The 23583-nt window shown below is 39.2% G+C and overlaps 1 protein-coding gene across 3 annotated transcripts in view; it reads right to left on the bottom strand.

The window, feature by feature from the left end:
• The window catches only part of PLD5 (phospholipase D family member 5), a 405908-nt gene that overhangs the window by 16383 nt on the left and 365942 nt on the right, over positions 1 to 23583 (bottom strand). For all 3 annotated transcript variants that reach the window (XM_025878059.2, XM_073899910.1, XM_073899911.1), the window contains 2 exons: positions 17851 to 17987; positions 6644 to 6812 (listed from right to left, as the gene is read on the bottom strand). In XM_025878059.2, the coding sequence (XP_025733844.1) occupies positions 6644 to 6812; positions 17851 to 17987 (306 nt within the window). The remainder of the gene's footprint in view (positions 1 to 6643; positions 6813 to 17850; positions 17988 to 23583) is intronic.

The following is a 23583-nucleotide window of genomic DNA, read 5'->3' as shown; positions in this document are numbered from 1 at the left end:
GCACAATGTGTGGTAGGCTCCAGACATTCTCTCCTCTGCTTCTGTTTGTATTAGTCATGTCTTCTTATTTTCTGTGTTCTGACACTTTGACATCTAAGTCCTGCTGAGCCTGGAGGGACTGCCCTTTTGAGGGCTGGCTAATTTCTGGAGATAGCAAACAACTTGCCTGTGAGTGCACTTCTCATACTTCAACCATGGCCCATACCCTGAATTATCTCCTTTATGGGCTCACACTGGGCCACTATCCACTTGCTGTAATCACCCCAGGGCCAGGTACCAGGCAACTAGGGACAGCCCCTGGGCACTAGAGCCCACCAAAATCATTCAAACTTGCCAGTCCTAAGTGGGCTTACTCTGCCTTGTCTCTTCTCCAGCCCTGTAAACCAAAACAAAAGTTCTTGTCCATGCTTCCCTCACTCCTGCCTCTGGATGACCCTGGGGCATCCCCTCATGGCTCTTTCTCTTGAGATCTGTGAATAAAACAAATTTGCCTTTCCAATGGCCACCATTTCCTGATCTGTTGGTTATGTCATATCTAAATCATAATCAAACCTGTATTTTAGAACACTGCTAAACTTGCTAGGTCTGACAGTGGTGCTCCTCTATCTGCAAGCATACTGAACTCTGAGTGAATGACCTCACCTGGCAGATTTTTCACCCTTCTCCAGCATACCCTCTTTAGGGAAAATGGCTAAAATGACTCCATATCTACCATGCTCCCTGCTCCCTCCACTCACTGGTTCACAGATCCTTCCTGAACACGCTTCGTCAGCAACTTTTTTTGATTTTTATCCATCCATCCACCCATCTATCCATCCATTCAACACATATGTTTTGAATGCTTTGTGCCAGCATCCTGCTAGGCACCGGGAATACAATGCTTCACTTGATTTTCCATGCTGTCCTATATGCCACTTCAGTTATCTGGAAAATGCCATCCCTGAGCTGAAAACAAGCCCCAGGATTCTCTTGCCCATGGAAAGGTACTGAACACAAACTGACTCTATTCTTCTGGGTCTCTGCCTGGCTTTCTGGGACCATACCAGTGTTTCCTCTAACCCCTGATGTCTGATTCTAAACTGAGGTTGGTGCCCGAATCCAACTCCTGGTTATCACGTTCGCTTGTAAGTCTGGTGTGGAAAATAGATCCATAGTAGTAATCATAGACCTGTTTCTTCTTTCCATTTTATTGAGGAGTAATTAACATCTATCATTGTATAAATTTAAGTTGTACTGCATCATGGTTTGATTTACACATATCGCAACATGACCACAATACATTCAGCTAACATCTATCTTCTTATATAGATACAATAAAAAGATAAGAAAGAAGAAAAGAATAAAGACAAAAATTTATCCTTGTGATGAGAACTCTTAGGATTTATTTTCTTAACAACTGTCCTATATACCATGTAGCAGTGTTAGCTGCATTCATCATGGTGTATGTTAAATCCCTAGTACTTATCTTGTAACTGGAATTTTGTACCCTTTGACCACCTTCCTCCGATTCCCCATCTCCCCTACCCTACCCTCCACCTCTGGTAACCACAAGTCCGATCTCTTTCTCTATGACTTTTTATTTTTTTTTAAATTTTATATTCCACATACAACTGCTATCACACAGTACTTGTCTTTCTCTGACTTATTTCACTTAGAATAATGCCTTCAAAGGTCCGTCCATGTTGTCAAAAAGGTATTATCTCATTTTTATGGCCAAACAATATTCCATTGTATAGATATACCACAACTTCTTTATCCCTTCATCCATTAATGGGCATTTAGGTTGTTTCTATGTCTTGGCTACTGTGAGTATTGCTGCTATGAACATGAAGGTGCAGATACCTTTTTGAGTTAGTGTTTTAGTTTCCTTTGGTTATATTCCCATAAATAGAATTGCTGAATCATATTGTAGTTCTATTTTTAATTTTTTTGAGGATTCTCCATACTATTTTCCATAGTGGCTGCACCAATCTACTTTCCCACCAATGGTGCACACAGGATCCCTTTTCTCCACATCCTCACCAGCATTTGTTATCTTTGTTTTTTTGATGATGGCTGACCTAACATGCATGCTATGGTATCTCATAGTGGTTTCGATTTGATTTCCCTAATGACTAGCAATGTTGAGCATCTTTTCATGTACCTCTTCGTCTTTTGTATATCTTCTTTGGAGAAATGTCTATTCAGGTCCTTTGTCCACTTTTTAATTGGGTTATTTGCTATTCAGTTGTATGAGTTTTTGATGTATTTTGGATATTAAGCCCTTATCAGATATATGCTTTGCAAATATTTTCCCCCTTCCATAGGTGGTCTTTTCACTGTTTCTTTTTGATTTTGTTGCTTGTATTTTAGGTGTCACATCCAAAAAGTTATTACCCCAGTCCACATTAAGAAACTTCATTCCTGTGTTTTCTTCTAGGAGTTTCATGGTTTCAGGTCTCACTTTTAAGTCTTTAATCCATTTTGTGTTAATTTTTGTGAGTGGTGTATGATATGGGTCCAGTTTCATTCTTTTACATGTGAATATCCAGGTATCCCAGCACCATTTATTGACGAGATTATTTTTTCTCCACTGAGTATTCTTGGCTCCCTTGTCAAATATTAGTTGGCCTTATATGCTTGGGTTTATTTCTGAGCTCTCGGTTCTATTCCATTGGTCTATTTGTCTGTTTTTATGCCAGTACCATATTTGATGACCATAGCTTTATAGTATAGCTTGAAATCAGGAAGTGTGATACTTCCTTCTTTGTTTTTCTTTCTCAAGATTTCTTCAGGTATTCAGGGTCTTTTGCAGTTCCACATAAATTATATGAGTGTTTTTTCTGCTTCTATAAAAATGCAATTGGAATCTTGATAGGATTGCATTGAATCTATAGATGGATTTTGGTTGTATTGATATTTTAACAATGTTAATTTTTCTAATCCATGAATATGGGATACCTTTCCATTTTTTTGCATCATCTTTGATTTCTTTTATCAATGTCTTATAGTTTTCAGCATAGAGACTGTTTATCTCCTTAGTCAAATTTATTCCTAAGAATTTTATTGTTTTGATGCCAGTATAAATGTGATCCATTTCTTTATTTTTTTTCAGAAATTTCACTGTTAATGTGAACAGTGATTTTTGTATTTTAATTTTGTATCCTGCATCTTTACTGAATTCATTGATTAAATCCAACATTTTTGGGGTTGAGTCTTTAGGATTTTCTATATATAAAATCATGTCACCTGCAAATAGAGACAATTTTGCCACTTCCTTTTCAATTCTGATACTTTTTATTTCTTTTTCTTGCCTGATTGCTCTGGCTAGGACTTCCAATACTATGTTGGATAGGAAAGGTAAGAGATGGAACCCTTGTCTTGTTTCTGATCTTAAAGGAAAAGCTTTCAACTTTTTATCATTGAGTAAAATGTTAGCTGTAGGTTTCACAGACCTGTTTCTATTTCTAATACTGATTTGTGAACTCAGACATGTGCATGGCTACTCAGTTTATAAAAACCAGTTAAATGGAGATAAAAATTTCTATTTTACATCAATATTATCAGAATGTTGGGGAGATTAAAATGAAATCTATGTGAGAAGCATAATTTTTTGAAATCTACAGTAAACCCTAGAATTTTATGTCTTTATATGATTGATAACTTCAACTTAAAAAAATATTTAATGGTATGAATGAGTTAAAAAACATTTTATCTGATATTTTTGTTGATCCCACAGATATATAAGTCAGATGTGTAGCTTCTTAAGTCTCTGAGCAGATGTAATATATGACGTTTTTCAATATAGATAGGAAAGACCAAAAAAAGAACTTTGTAACTTCAATTATCTGTTCTGCATGCAGAGACCATGCAGTATGATGTCTAAGAGCTCAGACTGTGGAATTAGAAAGACTTGTATTTTCCTTAACTTTATTTTTACATTAATAATGTATGTTGGCAATGGTTTCATTAAAAACATATGAATAAAAATAAATATGAATAACATTGTAAAAATTAGTAATTCAGCAATTCTACCTTTAAGATTGGCACAGAAAACATTTGTATGTTTGGTAATGTTGCATTTGTTGCAGCTAAAGTTGTAAGACTATGTTAAAGCTTTTCATATTTGCTGTGTGAGCATTTTGTAAAACACTGAAAGTAGTCTGAGATAGTACAAGAGATCATTTCTTATGACTTATTTTATATCATTTGCTTTCCTCATCCTAAAAAGTTGAATAAAATCTGTTCAATTCAGTTCTCCTACACACACACAAGGAAAGAAAAAGAAAGAAAGAAAGAGAAAGAAAGAAAGAAAAGAAAGAAAGAAAGAAAGAAAGAGAAAGAAAGAAAAAGAAAGAAAAAAAGAAAGAAAGAAAGAAAGAAAGAAAGAAAGAAAGAAAGAAAGAAAGAAAGAAAGAAAAAAAGAAAGAAAGAAAGAAAGAAAGAAAGAAAAAGAAAGAAAGAAAGAAAGAAAGAAAGAAAGAAAGGCTTGTATTTGAATCTTTCTCCTCTATTAACTAGTGTCCTGGAGAGAAATTATTTAATCCCTTTAGGCTTCATTTTCTATGTCTTTACAATATAAAAGTTCCTGCTTCATAGTGTAGTTGTGAATATTAAGTAGTACATACAAAGTATTTAACGCAGTGCCTGTCCAACTGTCTATACTCATGAATATAAGAAATTCCTTCATTTTTTTAAAAAAAATATTAAGCACTTACTACATCTAGGCAAAGTGAAGTGAGATGGTGCCATAATAGCAACAATAAAACTTAATAAAAGATGTAGCAATGGTTTATCCAATGGGCAGCAGGCAACAAGGAAATTGGTATTGCAGGATGGAAAGAATGGAGACCCAAGCAGTGGCAAAATACTTGGTAAAACCATAACTTGCATTAATTTGGAAGGAAGACCAAGCACCACCCCCCCCCAAAAAAAGAAAAACTATGGCTACAGGGCAAGGGATGGGAAAACAAATTGTTGGTAGTATATGTTGGTTGTTATTAGTGCTTTTAGGAAGTTATCAGAGGAGACAAATAAGCTCAGAGACGGATTTGCTGGCTTGCAAGCCGATATGAAAGAGAGCAGATACACTAGAAATTTGGTATTTCAAAGGGTTAGAAAAACTGATTGTGCCAGGAGCCCAGGAGTATAAAATTAGTTTGAAAAATGCTTTAAGTGACTGAGGCCAGTTAAGACTCAATCCTGCAGCAAAGATCCGATAACTGGATTAATCATAATTGGTATAATCTTCCCACCCAAGTCTGATAACCTGAATGAAACCACCATTAATAAGAAAGAGGAGCGAGAGGGAGAAGGGGAGGGGAAGGGAGGGAAAGAGGGAGAGAGGGTGAGGGAGGGAGGGAGAGGGAGGCCGAGGCAGAAGTATATGGGCAAGGAAGCATATTGGTCACGTTTGGGAACTATGTACAACAAAACCTTTGGCTGTGGCTACTGGTACATACATTCACTGGCCTTCTTCTGTCCCTGTTATATGGGGAGGAGGTAACTTCAACCTGGGTTTTGGGTTTCGTGGGAAATTGCTCTTTTGTTTTTAGTTTCTGTTTATTGAACTATGAGGTCCAGAACTGCACATCTCTGGGAGGTCCTGAACTTTGCACTGTGCAGTACCCGTGGGGGATGAGGGTTCTTTGTATGGGTGCCCATAATTGCAGACTGATGATCCACCAACCTGTCCCTTTGACTTTTGGGGAACATGCCACCCCTGCCATTCAGTGTGGCCAGGTGAGTGACTTCTGAGCAGCGGAATAAAGGCTAAATAAAGGGATGTTCACCACCTCCAGCCCCCCCCCCCCCATAAATGCTTCCTGGGCAGTCCTCCATTCTCTCTCTCTCCTGATTGGCCCTGGGCTGCTGAGGGTTGGGACTATCTTGGAAGCTATGTGTCAGAGTGGATGGTGGCACCCCTGTCATCCTGGTCCCTAAATACTGCATGGAGCACAGATCCATCCCCCAGAAGGGTGCCTAGCACAGAGTAGGGTCTCAGGGTACATTTGCTGAATGACTGCAGTGGAGGTTGGAAAAAGTGAGCCCTAAAGGACTAGCGGGCATTAGTCAGATAAGGCACAGAGGAGGAGAGTGCTGTAGGCAGAGGGAACAGCATTATACAGAGGCCCAGAGGGGAGGAAGAGGGCATCACATGTGAGGACCTGAGAGTCAAAGATAAGCTAAGGCATTACCACACTGAGAGTAAAACCCATTCCCAATCTTGTCTCCCTCAAAGCATGTGGATTAGCATGTGGCCCCAAGGACTGGAGCAAGAACAGGAGCTCAGGCTGGGGGGACTCGGGGGATGGAGGAGGCTGTGGAGGAGCAGTGCCACTGCTGGTCACAGACTTAGAAACAGGAACGGCAGGTGAACGAGGCAGTTCAAACAAAGCAGAGAGGGCCCAATAGGCAGTGTGTGAAGAAAATAGGGCAAGGCCAGGAGGGTGCCAGCAAACGTGGGTTCCAGGCTCCTTTTCTCGTGTGTTTGTCTTGAAAAAAATACTTATCCTACTTTTGAAATATTTTCTCACTATCAGAGACTGTTATCCTGGTTCTTAATTGGCAGTTTACACGAATGCGTGTGCTTACAGCTTTCACAGATGTGGGGAGGGAATCAGCCCTTTTTATTTAATAATACTGAAGTCAATATCATACTTACAACTTTCAAACTGCAGTTGGCTATTTCAGTGCAAATAGCTTTAAGAGATGAAATAAAGTTAAATGTAAGGGGGTCAGTTTCCTTCCAGAAGCTTATAAGGAGTCGAACTTTAACGCTTCGCAAAACTAATGCTTCTCTTATTTTCCCATCCAAGTCTGGCCAGTAAGTCCTGTAGGAATAATATCCATGTGGATAAAAATAAAGAAAATAAGTTAGTTTGGGGAAAGAAATTTACTAGATTGCAAAGAACATTTATATTAACCCAATCATTACTTTGTTCTGTAATAAAGACACAACCTGATAGGATATGTTGAAAACATGCAGATCTCCCGGATTGGGCACCTACAGAGGATGCTTTCTTGGGTCCTGACCCTGCCTGAGAATTCTCCTACCACTGGGGTCTCAGAGGATGTGGACAGATTGACCTCCACCACCTGCTATCCTCACCGCTCCTACACCACCTCAGCTCACATGTGCACTGAGAGTCAACTTTCCAACAGAATTCCTGTTCAGAGCCTTGAGCACCCTATCACCCCCCAAAGACTGTGAGAACCCCTCTTCTTTGGAAACTGCTACCCAAATGAGCTTCTGCTCTGATTATCCAAACTTCCTCATACTCTCATTTCCAGGCTGTCTTCCTCTTTCCTGACCAAGCCCCCAGCTACTCTGGCCCTTGGACTTCTCCACCAGGCCAACAGTGTCTCCTGGAGGCTCAGCATCTTCCCTGAATCTGTAGCCTTTTGCCTTAACTAAATCCTGACTCTTCCTGAGGCCATAGCTTCTCCGAAAGTCCTGCCATGTTATTTTCTACCACAATTTACCCACTTGGTTTAGGAGGTGGGGTCAGCCCCCCCAAAACACACACAATTTCACTTCCAGAACTGTCCTGATTTCTCATTTAAAAAGAAAAAAACAACAAACATTTCTGTCTTAAAGACAAGCCCCAAATCTCTCTATCTCCCCTCAGCCCCAACATGTGTAGACCTTCTGTTTGTTCACTGGTTCAAATCTTTCCCTAATTCCAGGCCAACTCAGTTTGGACTGACAGAGTTTTATTCAAAACCTTAGCCTGCTGGTTTTGTAATCAGTGCACCTCCAAAGTTCTCCTCTTTATATGGACCAGCCTGCGGTCCTGCAGCGTCCTGCACTCTATGAAATCCCCACTGAGCGTGCTCTTGCCCTACATGGGCTCAGCCACATGACCCCTCACTCTCCTGCTCCATCAGCTCCGGGTCACCTTTCCGACCCAGCCCAACCTCAGTGATCACCTGAAGAACACCTGCCCTGCCCCTTTCTCTAGCTCTTGGGTCAGAGCCACACATCCCTTGGTCTACTTCTATGGCCACAAAACCAAGGACTGCTGAACAAAGTTAGCTCAGCCCTGTGAGCTGAGGCCCTCGCCGCCAACCACCACCCCTGTCCTTGCCTCGGGCAGTTCCTCCTCTGGGACCTTTCTGTAATTACTCTAAGCTGGACCTCACTCCAGAGAAACTTGTTTCTTCCTCCATGCACAAAATAGAGCTTCTCCGTCATGGTCTTCCTCAACTTTCTACCCTCGAGAGCCTCCCACATCCTTCTCCCTTTTCCCCTAGCTCAGAGGATAAGGCAACCAGCTCAGGGTTAGACCTGGACCACCCTTCCCCCTGGGCCGTTCCCCTGACCCTCTAACTGTGTTTCATTGGTCACTCCTTCCCAAAGAGCGTTTCAACTTCCCCCTCTCTCCCTTCCTCTTAGTTTGATAATAAAATGTAAATCTCGCTCAGAGAATCCTCCCCTGACTGCATCGCTCCATGGCTGGTGCACAATCTCTTTTCCCTTTTGAACTAAACTATCTATCTATCTATCTATCTATCTATCTATCTATCTATCTATCATCTATCTATCTATCTCTCATCTTTGAGTGTAGCTGACACACAATGTTACATTAGTCTCAGGTCTACAACACAGTGATTCAACATCTCTATATGTTACGCTGTGCTCAGCACACAGCTGCCATCTGTCACCACACAACACCGTCACTCGATCATCAAGGATATTCTCTGTGCTGTGCCATTCATCCAAATCCCTGTGATTTACTCATTCCACAGCTGGAAGCCTGTACCTCCCTCTCCCCTTCACCCATTTTGCCCATCCTCCTGCCCCTCCCCTCTGGCGCCCATCAGTTTGCTCTCTGTCTTTATGGGTTTGTTTCTACTTTTTTGAACATAACTTCTTGACAGTATAATCTAGAACCTCTGACTTTACTTCATCACCCCCATTCACTCCTCAGCCTACTGCCCCCTGGCCTCCAGCCCACCATTTTTGTGCAAATCTCCAAGTCTACAGTGATGTCCCAACTGCCAAATCTAATGGACATCATTCAATTCTTACTTTACTGTTAGTTTAAGTCACATGTGGCTCTGTTGATGGTTCTTTTCTTCTTGAAAATGGATTCCATTGGCTTCTAGAACCCTGTGGTTTGATGGTCTGTCCCTTATCTCTCGCAGTGTTTCTTTATCTGTTGTATGGTCCATGCTCCCTTAAGATTCCATCACCATCCCCCGTTCTCCTCACTCCACAGGCCATCTCCGTGGTGGCTTCATCTACGTACTTAATCTCAACCGTCCTCTAGAGTCTGAAAAGCTCCAAATTCACATCTTCAGACTTCATTCTGGATATCTTTGTAAGATCTTTACCCATCTGGACCTTTACAAGAACCTCAAATTCACAAATCTGGTATTTCCTTCTACTTTGTATAGACTCCTCTACTTTGTATGACGTTCATCATCTAATCACCCAAAGCAAAAACCTGGTTATCATTCTTGTGCCTGCTCTCCTTTTCACCATGTGCTTCAAAGATATTCTTGGAATATATATCCTTTATTCTATCCTTCCGATCTGTCATTATCCCTGACTGGGCCACTGTAACAGCTCCAAATTTGTTTCTCGGCCTCCAGTCTTGTCCCTGTCAAGTATGTCTTCCATGACCACCAAAGCGATCTGTCTGAAAGCATATCTCCTTTGACTGAAACGTAGTGGAGGCTCCCCAAAGTCATAAGACTCCTTCACAGTCAGGTCCTCCTGTCCCTGGTGCCTGCCTTCCCTCCAATTTGATCTCTCACCACCTGTGTTCCGGCACTGAACTTGTTACAGATCCTGGCATGTGCCAGGTGATTTTTTTTTTTTTTACTTGTGCTGTCCCTTCTACCTGGAAAACTCCCTTTCTTAACCTTTGTTTGATTAACTCCTGCATATTTTAAAATGTAATCAGGTAGCATATCCTCCAGTAAGCCTCTGCTTGAAACTGCCACAGATGCTCTTTCACCGAGGACCTATAATATTATGTGTATATATCTATTGTTCCATTCCCCGCACTGTGTTATTATAACAGATTCTGTGTCCATTTGCCCTATTGGATGGTGTTTCTGGGACACTACACTGTTCAGACTTTAATCACTCCTGCACAGTGCCCAATAAATATCTGTTGAATGAAAACATAAGTGAAAAATATTAATAGCCCACAGACTAATCAGTCTACTTTTTTCTTATTCAATAAGTTTGATGTGTAACATTGTGTAAATTTAATAAGCTATACAGCATGTTACTTTGGTATATTCTTATATTGTAATATGATTGCCAATGTACTGATAGTCACCACATTACATAATTACGGTATAATATTTATAGCACATTAGCTCTCTATGACCTATTTACTACTCATTACAAGTTTCCAGTCTTAAACACCATCACTCTTATCCCTCACCCCCCAGCCATTGGTAACCACCATTTTACTGTCTGTTTTCTACGGGTTTAACTTTTCTAGATTCCACATAGACGTGATATCATACAGTACTTGTCTTTTTCTGTCTGACTTGTCTCGCTTAGCATAATGTACTCAAGGTCCATCCATGTTGGTGCAAATAGGAAGATATTCTCCTTTCTCGTGGCTGAGTAATATTCCATTGTGTATATGCACCACATCTTTTCATCAATTTCATCAATTCACCACAACTGATAGGCATTTGTGCTGTTTCCATATCTCTGCTATTGTGAACAGTGCTGCAATAAACGTCGGAGTACATATATCTCATCAGAATTTTGTTTTCGTTTCCTTTGATTACATACCCAGAAGTGGAACTGCTGGATCGCATGGTAGACTTATTTTAATTTTGGGGGAACCTCCATATTGTTTTCCATAGTGGTTGAATCAATTTATCTTTCTTCCAACTGTGTATAAGGGTTCCCTTTTCACTACATCCTCATCAGCATCTGTTGTCTCTTGACTTCTTGATGACAGCCATTCTAACAGGTGTGAGGTGATATCTCATCATGGTTTTGATTTGCCTTTCCTGATGATTAGTGATACTGAGCATCTTTCCATGTGTCTGTTGACCATATTGATGTCCTCTTTGGAGAAATGTCTGTTTAGTTCTTTTGCCCATTTTTAATCATATTATTTGCTTTTTGTTGTTGTTATTGAGTTGACTGAGTTCCTTACAGATTTGGATATTAACTCTTTATCCAATATATGGTTTGCAAAAATTTTTCCCCATTCTGTAGTCTTTTTATTTTGTTAATTGTTTCCTTTGTTGTACAAAACCTTTTGAGTTTGATATAGTCCCATTTGTTAATTTTCTGTTATTGTTGTTTGTTCTTTTGATGTCATGTCAAAAAAAATTATTAGCAAGACCATTATTGATGAGCTTTTTCCCTATCTCTTCTTCTACGAGTTTTATGATATCAGGTCTTATCTTTAAGTCTCTGATTTATTTTGAGTTAATTTTTGTGAGTCGTGTGATAGTCGTCCAACTTCATTTTTCTGCATGTTTTTCTCCAGTTTCCCAGCACCATTTGTTGAAGAGATTGTCCTTTCCCCATTGAGTGTTCCTGGTGCCCGTGTTGAATATTAGTCGACTATATAGGCCAGGGTTTACTTCTGGGCTCTCTATTTTGTTCCATTGGTTGGTGTCGTCTATTCTTGTATTGTTTTTATTACTATGGCTTTGTCATATAGTTTGAAATCAGGAAGTGTGATGCCTTGAACTTTGTTCTTTTTCTCAGAATTGTTTGGGCTGTTTGGGGTCTTTTGTGGTTCCATACAAATTTTAAGGTTATTTCTTTTATTTCTGTGAAGAATTGTTTTTGGTATTTTGATGGGGATTGTATTGAATCTGTAGATCACTTTCAGTAGTATAGCCATTTTGACAATATTAATTCTTCTAATTCATGAACACAGGATGCCTTTCCATTTATTTGTGTATTCAATTTCTTTCAGTGAAACTTCGTAGTTTTCATTGTACAGATCTTTCACTTCCTTGGTTAAATTTATTCCTAAGTATCTTGTTTTTGATGCTATTGTGAATGTGATGGTTTTCCTTCTTTTTCAGAGGCTTCATCATGAGTGTAAAGGAATGCAACTGATTTTGTATCTTGACATTTTACTGAAATTGTTGATTAATTCCAACAGTTTTTTTTACTGAAGTTTTAGGATTTTCTATATATAAGATCATATCATCAGCAAATAATGACAATTTTACTTCTTCCTTCCCAAGGTGTATGCCTTTTTTTTCTTGCCTGATTGCTCTGGCTAGGGCTTCCAAGACTGTATTGAATAAGAGTGCATCCTTGCTTTTTTCCTGATCTTGGGGGAAATGTTTTTAATTTCTCTCCAGTGAGTATAATGTTAGCTGTTGGTTTGTCATATATGGCCTTTATCATGCTGAGTTATAGTCCTTCTGTACCCGTGTTAAAGGTTTTTTTTTTTTTTTAATTATCATGAAAGGGTGTTGTATTTTGTCAAATGGTTTTTCTTTGTGTATGGAGATGATCATGTGATATTTATCTATCATTTTACTGATGCAATGTATTTGCATTTGTTGACTTGCATATGTTGAAATATCCTTGTATCCCAGGGATAAAAATCCCACTTGGTCATCGTGTATAATCCTTTTAATGTGTTCCTGAATTCGGTCTGCTAATATTTTCTTGAGAATATTTGCCTCTATATTCATCAGGGATATTGGTCTATAGTTTTCTTTCTTGTGGTCTCCTTATCTGATTTTGGTAGCAAAGTAATGCTGGCCTTACAGAATGAGTTTGAAAGTATTTCTCCTTCTTGATATTTTGAATAAGTTTGGGGGAGGATTGGTGTTAATTCTTCTTTAAACATTTGGAAGCCATCTGGTCCTGAGGTTTTTTGATTACTGATTCAATCTCTACTCATACTTGGTCTGTTCAGATTTTCTACTTCTTCCTATTTCAGTCTTGATAGGTTGTGTGTTTCTAGAAATGTAGTCATTTCTTTTAGTTTATGTAATTTCTTGACATATAATTGTTCATAGTAGTCTTATAATTCTAGGTATTTCTGTAGTATCAGTTGTAATATCTCCTCTTTCATGTTTAATTTATTTCTTTGAGCCTTCTCTTTTTTTTTCTGTAATTAGTCTAGGTAGTCTAGCTAAAGGCTTAAATTTTGTTTCTTTTTTCAAAGAAGCAGCTCTTGGTTTTGTTGATCCTTTCTATTGATTTTTTGGTCTCTATTTCATTTATTTCTGCTCTGATATTTATTTCCTTCCTTTTGCTAACTTCAGGCTTACTTTGTTTTTCTTTTTTTAGTTCCTTGAGGTATAAAGTTACGTTATTTAAGATCTTTCTCATTTCTCAGTATATGTGTTTGTAGTTATAAACTTCCTCCTTGGATCTACTTTTATGCATCCCATAACATTTGATATGTTGTGTTTTCAAGACAATTTTTTATTTCCCTTTTGATTTCTTCTTTGATCCAAAAGTTGTTTAGAAGTGTGTTTAGTTTCACATGTTTGTAGATCTTTTTACTTTCCTCTTGTTGATTTCTAATTTCATACGATTGTGGTCAGAGAAGATAGTTGGTATGATTTCAACTTTCTTAAATTTGCTAAGATTTGTTTTTGTGGCCTAACATGTGATTTATCCTGGAGAATGTTCCAAGTGCACTTGAGAAGAATGTATATTCTGCTGCTGTTGGGTATAATGTTCTGTATATGCCTGCTAAGTCCATTTGTTCTAAAGCCAGGTTCAACAGCAACAATTTCTTGTTGACCTTCTGTCTGGGTGATTATCCATTGCTGATGGTGGGCTATTAGAGTCCCCTACAATTACTGTATTATTGTCTATTTCTCCCTAATTGCTTAATATGTTTTGAAGTTCCAATGTTGGTAGCAAGCATGTATATTTATGATTGCTGTATCTTCTTGATATAGTGGCCCTTTTGTCATTATATAATGACCTTCTTTGTCTCTTGTGACCCTTTTGGCTTGAAGTCTATTCTGTCTGATATAAGTACGGTTACGCTTGCCTTCTTTTCATTTCTGTTTGCTTGGAATATCATTTTGCATTCCTTCACTTTGAACCTGTATGTGTCTCTAGAGCTAAAGTGAGTCCCGTAGGCAGCATATTTGCTTTTTTATCCATCCAGCCACTGTGTGCCTTTTGATCGGTGAGTTCAATCCATTTTCGCTGAGGGTGATTGCTAACATGTAAGCACTTACTACTGGCCTTTTTATCTTCTGCCTTCTGGTTATTTTGTCTTTCCATGTTTCTTTTTCTTTGTTTCCGTTGACTTTTGCCAGTTGGTGGTTTTCCAGGATGATTTGCTCGTTCTCCCCCCGTTTATGTTTATGTCTCTGCTCTAGATTTTTGCCATGTAGTTACCATGGGGTTTACATAAAGCATCTCATAGAAAAAAAACCAGTCTTTTCTCTGCTGATAGCCTTTACTTTTCTTCACTTATCATCCTTTTACTCCTCTCCTCTTATATTTCTGATATCACAAATCACCTCTTTGTAGGCTATGATTTCATCACCAAGTTGTAGAAGTCATAGTTATTTTAATGCTCCTTTCCTTTAACATTTAGGATATAGTTAAGAGTTTAATATACTATTCCAAAAAAGAGTTAAAAGAGTTACAATATTCTAATAAAGAGTTACAATATTCTAATTCCCACGGCTTGTTTATCACCTTAATCAGAATTTTGTGTGCTTCCATTTTTGTTTGTTTGTTTGTTTCAGCTTAAAGAGCTCCTTTCAACATTTCTTGTAAGGCAGGTCTAGTGGGGGTGAACTCCCTCAGCTTTTGTTTTTCTGGGAGTCTTTATTTCTTTTTCACATCTGAAAAGTAACTTTGCCAGAGAGTATTCTTGGCTGCCAGCCTACATTTTTATTGTTCCTTCACCCTTTTACTCATTTCCTTATGAAAGATGTATTTCATGTGACTGAGGAAATAAATAATGAACCACCCCAAACTATGAACCAAATAAATAAGTGAATTGCTCAAAGAAACAGCACTTGATTGTTAACACAAGAAGAACTGAAATAGGGCCTCTGATTTTTTACTGCAGGATCTATTTAGCCATGTATCATTGTTCTGTTCACTTTCTACTTCTCTGAAAAGTAGAAGTTACTTCTAACATTGCTGCTAAATGATGATGAATATATATATATTTTACATGTTACCAACCATTTCTATTTTGGGAGCATGTGAATTTTTCCCTTCATTTGGATGTTTAGCAGTGTGTAGACTAAAAGTTAAGTCTGTAGCATATTAACACACTGATATTTGATAAAGTCTATTTGCTTATTCAAGTTGAATTCACTCCTGAAAAATTTCTCCAGGACAATGTAAAAGATAGTAGCCAGGCTGACTTTTAATTTTTTTCGTAAATTTTTTTTCATTCTTTTCTTTTAGTTAATGAAAAGGAAGTTTAATAGGTACAAATAAGATAGAAAAAAATTTTCTTACAGACTGGTTAGAGGTAATGTTATTCAGAAGTTGTCTTTCAAACCTGAAAGACCTAGCTTGCTTTATTATTTTTTTACATTATCAGAAAAGAATGTTTTGCCACAAATGAATAATGGACAGAGACATGTCATTGGCATGTTTACAATTAGGAAATATATAAAACCCACTTACGCTTGATAAAAAAAATAGTTAAAGGTGATTAGAATATTTACTTTAAAGTAAGGCAAAAGCCAATCCGGTTACAGCTGAGATTTTAATTGTCATACTTTCAGATTTATGAGTGGGGCAATTAAATGCTTAAAACAGTCTGTTGTTGATCTGTACTTCTGAAACAAATAATGCAATATATGTTAAGGGAAAAAAAAAGAAGAAGATAGCAGGAGGGGAAGAATGAAGGGGAGTAAGTCAGAGGGGGAGACGAACCATGAGAGACGATGGACTCTGAAAAAACAAACTGAGGGTTCTAGAGGGGAGGGGGGTGGAGGGATGGGTTAGCCTGGTGATGGGTATTAACGAGGGCACATTCTGCATGGAGCACTGGGTGTTATGCACAAACAATGAATCATGGAACACTACATCAAAAACTAAGGATGTAATGTATGGTGATTAACATAACAATAAAAAATAAAAAAACAGTCTGTTGTTTTCATTTGGTAAGACTATGAAAAAAAGAAAAACTGTGGCTATATGTCGCTATGTTGTTATATTTCGGCACAAATTATGAAGTTGTGCCCCCACTCACAGCAATAAAACGCACCAAAACAAACAAAAAGCAAACCAAATAGACTTCCTCAGCTGATACAAACTTCAGTGTCTTTTCTCAGGGGTTTTCCATTTTTTTTTCATTCTTAAAAATTTAATTATAACCTGGATGTTTGAACTATTTCTTCTGTCTCTGATGACTTTTCATTAGAATGCTTGACAGCAGTGTCAGCTCTGGCATATTGTAAGTACAATAAAAGAACTGTTCTTTCACTAACAACTGAAATGGGAGATTAATAACCCAAATGCAAAATTTCAGGTGAGTTTTCCGTTCTTTATCATTCTTTTAGTTTTCTCTAACTTTTGCATTTCCAAGATACTTTAGATTCTCCATGTTAATTCCCTCCCCCCTGGCCACAAAGGAGCTTAATTTTGTTCCTGGGACTTCATGGAATGAAGGTTTTGTCAATCCTAAGAAATCATCATCTCATACTAACATAAGTCCATAAACTTGACCTTATTCTCCTTCTCAATAATGGAAAAATCAGGCAAAACCTATCTATTATGTTTAAAAATCTTCCCCAAGTAAGGTTGACATCTAAAATAAAATCTCAAACAAAATACACAATAAATGGAGGAAAATAAAAAGGAGAGATAGAAAACATGTAAAAGTATATGGGTAAAAACCTATGAATATTCAAGGGATGTACCATATTTTAAAGTAAAAGTGTTTTAATAGTGTCTCCTGCAGCTTAAAATGCTTTTTGACTGTCATTATGGGAGACCACTTTCTGGGAGAAACATGCTTTTGCAATCCTACAGCCATTTGCATAAGGAAGCTGCACATTATGCATATGTGGGGTTGGCAACATGAAAAATATTCAAGCAAGAGAGAGCACGCTTAATCATTTAACCTCAGTAAATGGTTATTTTGAAATTGTAATTTTCCAAATTAAAAAGGTCTCAGGTTGTACTCCTAGAAAGTGCACTTTGAAAACTTTTCCTGGATTAAATGAGTTATTCAAAACACAAGCACCCAAATCTCTGCATTCCCAGCAAGAAAGCAAAAGCAGGAAACATTTGGGGCAGAGCCACACATTTATGCGTGTAACTATTGAGGGGCATACATTCTGCCCCTACATTTATTTCAAGGTTTTTTTTGCCCCAAACAGTGATGAATTATTGAAAAATCCCTTCATTTTTAAAATGCTTTCTTCCTCATACAGAGGAATGGATTGACTGAGAACATACACATTCTGAGTTTCCTTCTTCTTGAGGTTGAAAGCATATGAAAGTTTAGCCTTTAATGAAGACTGGCATGAATACAACAAAATGACATCTCCCCCACGGAAAATCTTGCCAGGCCTGCTCAGCGTCAGTATGTCCTTCAGGGACACCTGCAAACTAATAATTTTCAAGACATATTTTTTTTTCTGAATAATTTTTATTATTTAATTTATTTTATTTTTCAAATAACTTTCCAGTTGACAACACCGTGATCTTCATTCTAAAGTCATTCCCGTGCCTATTAAGGGGAAGCACTGAGGAACTTTTGCAGGGTGAGACCCTAAGTCCTTCAAACGGACCCATGCATCATGGGTAAGGTGCAAATGCACACCGAGGAGTTCTGAATGGTGAGCGACCTGAGGTGAACTGAGAGCGTCTCAGGGCCCAGGCTTGTTTCTCGTGGTCCCCCGTTTGTGTCTGGCCCTGGAGGCTGGGTTCTAAGACGCCGTTATGCACTCACTGACCTTTTGGTGCTTGTGCTGGAGATAGGCAGGTAGTCCATGACAGCGATGTATACGTACTGTTTGGCATCATCTATCACACTGTAGATAGCATCGATATCGAAGCTTCTGTTTTTAGGGCAAAAGAGTTTGGGAGAATTCTGTGAAAACACAAAAACCAAACTTTCAGAGGATTAATTTTTGTCAGCTGGGGCTTTCTCTTTTTTGTTGCCTTTTTTTTTTTTTTAAGGTGTTTTAATGGATCTTGGCTTGCAAGTAAAGTTTTGCAAACCACCTTTCCAGTTCTTGAGATCAGACAAGTTATGTATGTGATCCTAGCATAGCTGAGGCCTGTTCAGATGAAGGTGTGGCAGGATGGGTCTCCAGGATGTCCCTTTACGTCTGCTTTGGGAGGGAATTCTTGCTTTCAATACCCACACCTCTGATTTTGGGAGGAGCACTGTAGCTCTAAACTTAGGGGACTCTGGCGAATGCCCTGTCATGCAGAGCTGCTAATTTTCTCAGGCATTGCTGTATAATATATATAATACACATACTGCAACCAATTTACTCAAAAAGTCATTTCATTAGAAAGGTGATACGGCCATGAAAATGTCATCTTCCCCTGAGGGGAACAACACGGTGGCAAGTGGAGGGGCACCCATAATCAGAGGGGTGCTTTATACCGAAAGTCTGAATACATGGTTTCTGGAACTGCCTGCCATGGCAGTATTGGGTCCCTCATCCAAAGCTCAGGAACTCCCTGCACTGTCCTGCTGGGCATCCCCATCCCGGCTTAGACAGAGGGAAGACCAAGCGGTTGTTCTGGATGCCCAACCGAGATGGTTGTGGAGCAGGGAGGCCGGAAAGGAGCCTGGTCAAGGCCACACACCCTCCAGGCATCCCTGCTCAGAAAGTCACCTCGGCAGCTGACTATCAGATTGAGTTTTTGATCAGTTAAATTGTTTTGCTTTTGGAATGATGAGCTTCCAAGTCTTTTAAAAAGACTAATACCAAAAAAACAAAACAAACAAACAAAAAACCCTCATGAAAAAACATAAAAGAACAGAAACAAACGAACAACAACAACAAAACCCACACAAAAGTAATAAAAAATAAAACAGATGAAACCCAGTGCTGTCCTACACCCTTTCCCCAGCACACACATCTCAGATACTCCACCTGTCCCCGGGACAGGTGCTCCTGCTTCTATAGCATCTCCTGGGTCTCCCTCTCCTTCCTGACTGCCGTTCCTCTCATCCAGACCCTAGTGCTCTTGCTGGTGTTTTTACACATCATTTCCTTGTCACCATGATGTAAACACACACACACACACACACACACACACACACACACACACACACGTCAGCCAGCATTCCTGGTGTCTGGGAATCCAGCCTGAACTCATCGGGGGGATGTATGTATGGCCCTCTGCGCTCTGTATCTACAGCTTCTCTGCCTCCCTGCTGGACTGGCCACCATGCCCTCCATGCCCCAAAGGGAAGAAGTAATGGCCTTGCTCCCATCTGTCTGCCCTGTGCGTTTGCTCCTGCCAGCATTTCTGGCCCATGTTTCCCTATTCTTGCCCATCAGAGTCCTATGCTTTCTCTAAGTTCCAGCTCAAGGACGAGCCCCTCTGTGAAACCTCTTTATTTCCCCACGCAGAGGCTCCTTCTCCCTTCTCCCATAATATGATTTGTCTGTGATATTATTTAGCCTATTGAATGGATAATTACTTGCACTTGCTGGATTTTAGGGGTTGTATTCACTCATTTTTCTATTTCCATCAATACATTCAGTATTGAAATTACTTAATTTCAGCTCAGCCTGTTGGGTCTGCTTTAAATATTAGCTCCAGACGAGACCCTCAGCCAGCCCTGACACGTGGTCCAATGCCCACGTTTTTGTTTCAGGAGTTTCCTGGACTTCCTTGTGTGTTCCCAAAACTAGTTTGGTTTCAGGGAGGAACAAATTGAGGCATAGAGTCATCAGTCTCTTCACATTTGCTCTTATCCTGCAAGTCTGGACATTGTGCTTCTCGGTAATCCAGGCCAGGCTCCAGCATTTAGAACCTATAGCGTCTCAGCTGTGACCCTCCTGCTTGCTGAGCCTCATACCCTAAAGGGGGCAGTTAATAACAGAACACACCTCTCACATTGTCTGGGCTCAGAGCCTCTCTTCTGTGCTTGCTCTCATTCGTTCAGCAAATACTACTAAGTGCCTGCCATGCTCCAGCTCTAGTCTAGCCACTTGGCACATGTCAGTGGCCCAAATAAGATGCTTGCTTCATGGCACTTCATTCGAGCACCTGTTGCATGCTGTTGCCTTCATCTGTCTGAATGCTTCGGTACTAGCTTGTGCACTGTTGGGTTGTGTATCTCCAGCACCTCTTTATCTCCGTGCCACTCCTAGCACGTGTTATAGATCAGTATCCGTGGACCAAGCATGAGAGTGCTTCTTAAATTAATCAGCGTCACAGGTCTGAGTGACTCCCCCAATCTCCACCCCCAGTGGACTTGGTTCACGATAGGTATTTCCATCCACATGGGAATGGCTCTTTATTTGCACTTGCCAGGTCGCATTGTTTCCTATGGTCCCATCGCCGAAGCCGACGCCTAGAGCATGGCAGGTGCTCCGTGTGTTTATTAGGGAAATGCAGGACTAGTTGTGTCAGTCCCCCAGCCCTGGGGGCATGATGGTGCTTGATGGTGTGTTTAGAGTCTGCTACCTTTGAAAATAGTATCTGGATATACTAATGGTTTCAAAACGTCTGCTTAAGGTGTAAGTGAATGAACAACACCACAAAGAATGATCTACTGATCAGGTAGAGGAAATTAACTAGTTCCAATAGTTTAATTAGAGAGAAGGCTGTTCAGTGTCCTTCTTATTGGTCCTGAATTAATTTTCTGAGCCTTGCACTGTGCACTCCTTTATTATGGGAAAGAGCAGGAAAACAGATCCTTCTCTTTGTTTCGGCTCTGTGATAACCTTTCACCACTCAAGGGATCTCCTGCACCTGCTTCTAGGCAGTATGTTTCTCTCTTAGATCAATCAGTGCCTTATACATGCACGAACCTTGTTTTGTATATTCATTAAATACTTGCCTTAGAAGGCTTCTGATTTATTTCACAACAGTTCCCTGGTTTGTAAAAAGGCCATACTTCATCCCAAGAATATATAAGTTAAAATATATTAAACACAAAAAGCTGGCCCACGGAATGGGAGAAAATATTTGCAAATTGTATATCTGATAAAAGACTTATATGCGGAATGTATAGGAACACTTACAACTCAATAATAAAAATCCAAGTAAGCTCATTTGAAAAGTGGACAAAGGATTGAATAGACATGTCTCAAAAAAGATAAACAAATGGCCAATGAACACATTAAAATATACAAATAAAAACCACAGTGACATACCATTTCACACCCACACACCCGCCAGGAGGGGTGAAATAAAATAGAAAATAACAAGCATTTTGGCAAAGATGTGGAGAAACTGGAGCTGTCATTTATTGCTGGTGGAACTGTAAAATGAGACAGCCAGTTTGGCGAACAGTTTGTCAGTCTCTTAAAATGTTCAGCACAGGGTTATCATATCACCCAACAGTGCCTGCCGCTCCTGAGTATACACCCCAAAGCACTGGAAACAGGTGTTCAAATAAAACCTTGTATGTGAAGGTTCAAAGCAGCATTCTTCACAGGAGCCAGAAGATAGAAACACCCAAATGTTCATCAACTGATGGACGAATAAACCAAATGTGATGTATCCATACAATGGAATATCATTTGACTATAAAAAAGGAATGACGTACTGATCCATGCTGTAACATTAACGGACTCTGAGAACATTATACTAAGTGAAAGGAGTCAATTACAAAAGATGACATACTGTTGGGGCGCCTGGGTGGCTCAGTCGGTTAAGCGTCTGACTCTTGATTTTGGCTCAGGTCATGATCTCAGGGTCATGAGATCGAGCCCTATGTCAGGCTCCTTGCTCAGTGGGGAGTCTGCTTAAGATTCTCTCTCTCCCTCTGCTCCCTCCTGTGCTCACTCTCTCTCTCAAACAAATAAATAAATCTTAAAAAAAAGACTACATACTGTCTTATTCCATTTATATGAAATGCTAGAGAAAAGAGAATCCTAAGAGACAGACAGGAGATGAGTGGTTGCCAGGGGCTGGGGGAAGGGGAATATGGAGAGTGGCCCCTAATGGGTGTGGTGTTTTCTTTGTGGTGATGACAATATTCTAAATTAGATGGTGGGGATAGTTGCACAGCTCTGACTACACTAAAACCCACTGAATCATATACTTTGGAAGGATGAATTTCATGGAATGTAAAGTCTTTCTCAATAAAGCTATTAAAATGTAATTAACAATGCGCAGGGGACTGTAACAGCACCACAATCTACTTAATATCTGCACTCAATCACTAAATGCATCTTAATACACATGACTGGATGGGTGAAGGACACAGTAATGAGAAATGAGATCTGTCTAGCAGCCAGATCAGTAAGAACAGACCTTGAGGGGCACCTGGGGAGCTCTGTCGGTTAAGCACCTGACTTTGGCTCAGGTCATGATCCCAGGGTCCTGGGATAGAGTCCCAAGTAGGGCTCCCTGCTCAGTGGGGAGCCTGCTTCTCCCTCTGCCCCCTGCTCATGCTCTCTCTTGCTAGCTCTCTCAAATAAATAAATAAAATCTTCAAAAAAAAAAAAAAGAACAGACCTTGAACCAACTAGTACTGATCTTGGAAAGCAAATTTATAATCTCCAGGGCTCTAAAAAGAAATCTACAAGATAAGACAAAAACTCAGCCAACTATGGTTCCTGTTTCTGATTTCATGGGAAAGGTAAGAAAATCGAAACTATGTGGCCCCAAGTAATTAGAGATCACAGAGTTAAATCTCACCAAGCATCTCTTTGCATTCCATGAGAAAACTAGAAATAATCCATGTTTATATCATAACTTAAAATTTATATTTAACCATGCTAAGTTATTAATCATCCAAAATCTAATTTGGGGAATGGTAATTCTTAAGGTATTCAATAATATTTTTGCGTGCATGTGTTAATTTAACTTGGGACTGTGAGATTATAAAAATATACTATTTTAAGATATTTTACAAAAAATACTTTGAATTTAAATAAATTTGTCTTGACATTTGTTTGGCATGTATTACTCAGAAAATTATATGCATCCTAGAACTTCTTATTAAAATTACTACTAATAAAACCAATCCCACATTTATTGCTGCTTTTAGGGAGCTGTGAGTAACATGCTGGGAATACCAATGATGAAGATGGTCCAGTATATGGCCTTTGGAGCCTTTTAAATAGTGGGAGAGATGATCAATTAACAAAGAGTTATGAGAATGTGATAAATGCTACAACAGGGATGAGATCAAGGAGCTTTGGGCAAATGATAACCAATTCCAATGGCAGGGGGTCTGACTTTATTTTATACCTGCAAGATTTTATACCTCTGCAAAAATGGTGTTCAATTAATATCCGTTAAATTGAAATTCAAAGGTAGGCTTGATATTAATAGGAAGTAGAAAATAAAATAATAGGTTAAAATAATATAATAAATAATTTAGAAAGCAGAGACATTGTATAGTTTAGAAGACTATACCTGGAGGCATGTTCCAAACTCTACTTATTTTGTGGTAAATCGTTTAATAAAAAGAAATTTGTAAATCTGCCCTAGAATACAACAAAGGCCTATGTTTTAGTAGATTTTATTAAAGGACTGGC

The sequence above is a fragment of the Callorhinus ursinus genome, unplaced genomic scaffold (assembly GCF_003265705.2).
Source record: "Callorhinus ursinus isolate GAN/ISIS: 27379988/994484 unplaced genomic scaffold, GSC_fseal_2.0 scaffold13, whole genome shotgun sequence".
Classification (NCBI taxonomy): Eukaryota; Metazoa; Chordata; class Mammalia; order Carnivora; family Otariidae; genus Callorhinus; species Callorhinus ursinus.
The sequence above is the reverse complement of the archived record's forward strand: the minus strand, read 5'-3'. Positions and strand labels throughout refer to the sequence as shown.